Source organism: Cucurbita pepo, chromosome LG09, assembly GCF_002806865.2.
Source record: "Cucurbita pepo subsp. pepo cultivar mu-cu-16 chromosome LG09, ASM280686v2, whole genome shotgun sequence".
Classification (NCBI taxonomy): domain Eukaryota; kingdom Viridiplantae; phylum Streptophyta; class Magnoliopsida; order Cucurbitales; family Cucurbitaceae; genus Cucurbita; species Cucurbita pepo.
In genome coordinates, this window is record NC_036646.1 from 4710612 (window position 1) to 4715631 (window position 5020).

At 38.4% G+C, this 5020-nt stretch overlaps 1 protein-coding gene across 1 annotated transcript; it reads left to right on the forward strand.

Annotated features, from left to right (window-relative positions):
• The first annotated feature begins 1481 nt into the window (after nt 1-1481).
• Nucleotides 1482-3117, forward strand: LOC111802294. Its single transcript, XM_023686605.1, has 2 exons — nt 1482-1646; nt 2548-3117. Exons 1-2 carry the CDS (start codon nt 1514-1516, stop codon nt 2943-2945), a joined length of 531 nt encoding a protein of 176 aa, XP_023542373.1. The 5' UTR covers nt 1482-1513; the 3' UTR covers nt 2946-3117.
• The last annotated feature ends 1903 nt before the right edge of the window (nt 3118-5020 follow it).

Genomic DNA, 5020 nt, shown 5'->3' on the forward strand with positions numbered 1-5020 from the left:
ATGATGATCGAGTAAATAAAGACGATAAAAAAATATTATTATTTGAGATTTTAAAAGTGGGTGCGCGTGGGTTGCACGGAAAAACAAAATCCAATTAAATTAATTTTATAGAGGTCTACGTCCGACATTATAGTTATTAATGATGACGTGGATACTACAACTACATAGTCGGTCGATAAAGTCAAAATATGTAAGCAAATTTATTGAATTGGTTAGTATGATTTATATTATTTGGACGTGTTATTAGAATTAAATCATCATGTTTTCTATAAGATATTTTGTTTTTATTTTATTTATTAAGTGAATGAAATAACGACACCGACACCGACACCGACGTAGCTCCATAATCACTTATTTTTTATTATATGGACTTTTAAGTTAAAAAATATCCGTAAAATTCTAAAAGTAATATTAAAAAATTTAGAGATAATGATAAGATGTCGATAGACGATTTTTATCCATATATCAATGGTACGAATTTTTTTAAACTCTTATAAAGATAAATAGTGTTAATACTACCCTTCAAATTTGGAGTAATTTTTAAAGACTTTTTTTTGAACACTATTGGCTAAGCAATTATAGGAGTTGAGTTGAGTTGGGTTGGGTCGTAGCGCAAGGTCTATGCCAATGGCTATGCAAACAACTAAGTGAGCTGACAGAGTTAGTCACGCATTGAATAGAGTCTAGGCTAAAGTTGTCGATGTTGGGTTTGAGCTTGGTCAGTCATATAGTTGGAATTAATTGGGTTGAAGGAGAAGCTAATGGACACTCGACCTAGTGGATTCTTCTTTCTCGTTTGATTCTATTGCTGTTTTTTATTCTTCTCTGGCTACGCTCCAATGACTCTCCATTGACCAAGTTTTGGCGTTCCACGACATTTCACACCGTCTTTTTATCATCAAAATGATTTTTTTCTCTGGTTAATCGGGAAATAACATCTTTGAAACTAAATGAATTTGAAAAAGAATTATGGATCTAAAAACCAAAAAAAAAACTCAACCAAAACCATTAATGATGTTTTAGAATTTATCGTTATCATCGCGAAACAAACGACAACCTTGAAAATTTCAAATTTATCTCAAGCAATCCTCAATTAAAACGATAAACGTTTAGAGGACAAGAAAGATGATAGTTTCGATAATTAAGAGAGGTGAATGGTTTAGGGTACAATTTCGAACGTCTAGATTGATCGACGGTTGAGAATCACAAAGCCTCAGGCAAGTCACCGTGCTGTTCTTTAAATTTTTTAACTAAGTCGTTGCAATTCTTACCAAATCGATGAACTTAACAAAATCAATTAAATGCAAATTGAATTTTCTCATATCATGTTAGGAAGATTCTAAGCAGTGTAGTAAAACCAAAAGGTATTTAGCATAGCACCACCTACATAATGAGGCCGTAGGACACTTCGCATTAAATTTTGTAATTTCGTCACCTTTATGCCTTCCTTTATAGGGCTGCCTGCATATGCTGTGTTCTTCACTTCACATGTTCTTACTTTTAGCACTAATCAATGGCTTCTCTTAAGCTCTTCATTATTGCTTTTCTCTTGCTCATGGTTCTTGCAAGAACTCAACTTGCACAATGCAACACTTTGAAGGCCAACATCTCTTGCCTTGATTGTCAATCCAACTATGATTTCTCAGGTCTTTGCAACCCTTTGACTTACGTTTCGTTTTTATTTCATGTTGTTTGTATCGTGTTTTGTGAGATTCTACATGGGTTGGAGAGGAGAACGAAACATTCCTTATAAGGGTGGGGAAACTTCTCTTTAGTAGACACGTTTTAAAACATTGAGGGAAAGCCCATAAGGGAAAGCCTAAAAAGGAGTCTATTAGTGGTGGGCTTGGACTGTTATAAATGATATCAGAGCCTAACACCGGGCGGTGTGCTAGCGAGGACGCTGGGCCTCCAAAGGGGTGGGTGTGGAAACCTCTCACTCGTAGCCGCGTTTTAAAACCTTGAGGGGAAGCCCAAAGTTTGCAAACCTACTCCAAGTAGACGAGTTTTAAAACTTTGAGGGAAAACCCAAATAGAGGACATAGCAGTGAGCTTAGATTGTTACAAATGGTATCAAAGTCAGGCATCTAGCAGTGTGCCAGGGTCCTAAGGGGGTGGGTGTGGAAGACTTTCCATGGAAAACACGTTTTTAAACCTTGAGGGGAAGCCTAGAAGGGAAAACCCAAAAAGGACATTATCAGGTAGCTGTGGGCTTGGACGGATATAAAAAGTATCAAAACTAGATATTGGGCAGTGTGCCAGCGAGGATACTGGCACCCTAGACTAATATAAATGGCATTAGAACTTGGGCAGTGTGCCAGCAAGAACAATGGCACTGAAGGGGTTGGGTGTAGAAACTTCTTCCTAGTAGACGAGGAAAAACATAAAGAAAACAATATTAACTAACGATGAGCTTGGACGGTTACATGTTTTTACCAAGAAAAAAAAAATTATTTGATAAGTATTTAATGAACTCTAGTATTTAAACAATTAAAAGTGTTTTTGAACCGTTAAAAAGTTTCTAAAATAGATTTATTTTTCTTTCAGGAAACATGATCGTAGTAAACTGCAAGAACGTGAAGAACCTAAGCGTTGCAATTACCGAAGCCAATGGATCATTCAAAACTACGCTTCCTTCCGACATGGCCTCGGACGACTCCGAAGCAGCTCCATCCAACTGCATAGCCAAGCTTACTGGGGGACCTCACCAGCTCTATGCTTCAAGGAAAGGCATGAGTTCCACAGTCATCAAGAGAACCAACTCCAACTTCTTCACCCTTGCCAATGCTCTCACCTTCTCCACATGCAAACATAACACAAAGTGCTTATCCATCAAAAATTTTGTTGCTGATTCAAAGACCATTGATTTACCTCTGCCACCTGAGTGGGGCTTTCCACCTACAAGTTACTATTTTCCTGTGCTTCCCATCATAGGCATTCCCTGAGTGAGCGAGAGATTTGAATCTCGAAACTCGTAGGAGCTCATAGGAAAGTATAAGTGTCTTAGCACCGTGTTATATTTATGTTTAAGTAATATGATTAAGTGTTGTAGTTTAAATACGTTTGTAACCATGGAAAAGATGAATTATATATACTTGTTATTAATATATATTGTTGTCGGAATCTTCACGAGATTTTTCGCAAGTTGCCAAAGAACCAACCCCTTTTTTCCGGACCCATCTCACATCAATAACTTGACCCCTAGTGCTTATAGGTAGTTTTAGATAGGTTTCTTTTGAAGTGGATACATGAATGCCAAGTATGCCTCGTACTAATCTATCTTTGGGGGCATACGATGATTCTTGGGCCATCTGAGGTATTAATTTACATACTAAAATATTGTTCGTCTCAACCAACTATCTTAGCATCACAATTCCATTTTTGTCTAAATTTCAGAGTAAGCATGCTTTTAGATGTGGGATTTCGTTAGTAATTCTTGCTTGTCACATGAGTTTGAATTTCATATTTCCGAACGTGGAAAGAATATAAATATCTTCTATACCAGACGTTCGCTAATTAGTACGCATTTTAAGAATCTCGTGGATCTCAATTGATCCACCATTGTTTTAACGCCCTCTTTGGCTAAAACTTCTCATTAACCATTCCTAAATCGTTTCCTTCTCTCAATTTTGAAAATCATCGACTCTACTAGGAGTGTACATGGTCGGGATTAGGTTGGGTTAAAAGATTTGTTTTGGACAAACCCAAAAGTTGAAGTGATAACTCAATCCAATCCAAAAATTTTCACAACCCAACCCAACCCAACCCTCTATTCTCATGTTTAAACTACACTTCTTAATATATTTTGTAAATTTTTGTTTGGTTCGAGTCAACCCGAAGTTTTTGTTCCATGAATCTAAAACCGAACTAAAACAATTCAGGTTCAGAAAAATAAATTCAACCCAACCCAACCCAACCCCTATCATTTAGGTTGGGTTATCGACTTGTCGACACCAATCGGTTCAATTATTAGGGGCAGTAGACTCGCCTTCATGCACCAGACATTTTCGTAGAGCCCAACAATGGTGAAAGTCTGTGGATCTTGGGAGGAGGTCACTGGAAAAGTTGCCAGAGAGTCGGGTCGGGTCAGGTCAGGTTAACCCGTAACCCACTGAAAGTCCACAATCCAGTTCAGCCCAAACTCAACTCCAGCATACCAACTTAAGCCCAGCCCACTTTTAAACTCATTTCCTCCTTCAGCCCAGCCCATGCCAAAGCCCAAGCCCAAGCAATAGCAATCGTTGATCGTCAAGAGTGGAGTTAGCTGATGATTAGCTTGGATTCTAGTATTAGATGATCATGTTTTAAATATTTTTCTAATGGTTACACATGTATGCATTAATCAATCGCGATTTACATGTTGATCTAGGTCAGTACGTTTTTAGTAGACACTACACCCTAGGATTGTGAGTGGCGATTTGAGATATAGACCTGTATGCATCCTAGAGAGTAGATTGGCTCGAGGAGTTACTAAACGTCTTGTGAATGAAAGACAAGGTTTAAACCGCCTAGATGCGCTTAAGAACCTAGTAAATCTCCATGGCATCCAAGAATGACAAAGAGAATTCTTCAGAGCATAACAATATGTACGATGTCATAAGTTTAATGGTGCCATTAGAGTCTCCCTACCCTTTCCACTCTGATACCCGTACTGTCGAGTTTTACTTCGGTATCTCCTGCTAAGCCATGAATAGGATGGTTAGGGTTGTGTTTTCTAGAGAGGGTTGTGGAACCGGTAGATCCATCCTAAGGAGGGCGTGGAATCAAGCAGGAGATTACCCATGCTCATCAAATTTGTCTTAAAAGGGGGAGTAGAATCGCGTGAGTAATCTTAGTAACTAGCAAGCACACGGGGTCGCTCCCCCAATCTTAGGTGACTATATGATTATATGGGAGGGTTTACCAGCTAACCTCTCATGGATAATGAGCCGGCTAGCACACACCATACTGTCCCCAAGAGAGAGAGAATTCTATAAGGTAGCACCTCAACCAAGGACAAGAATTTCACACTAACTAGGCA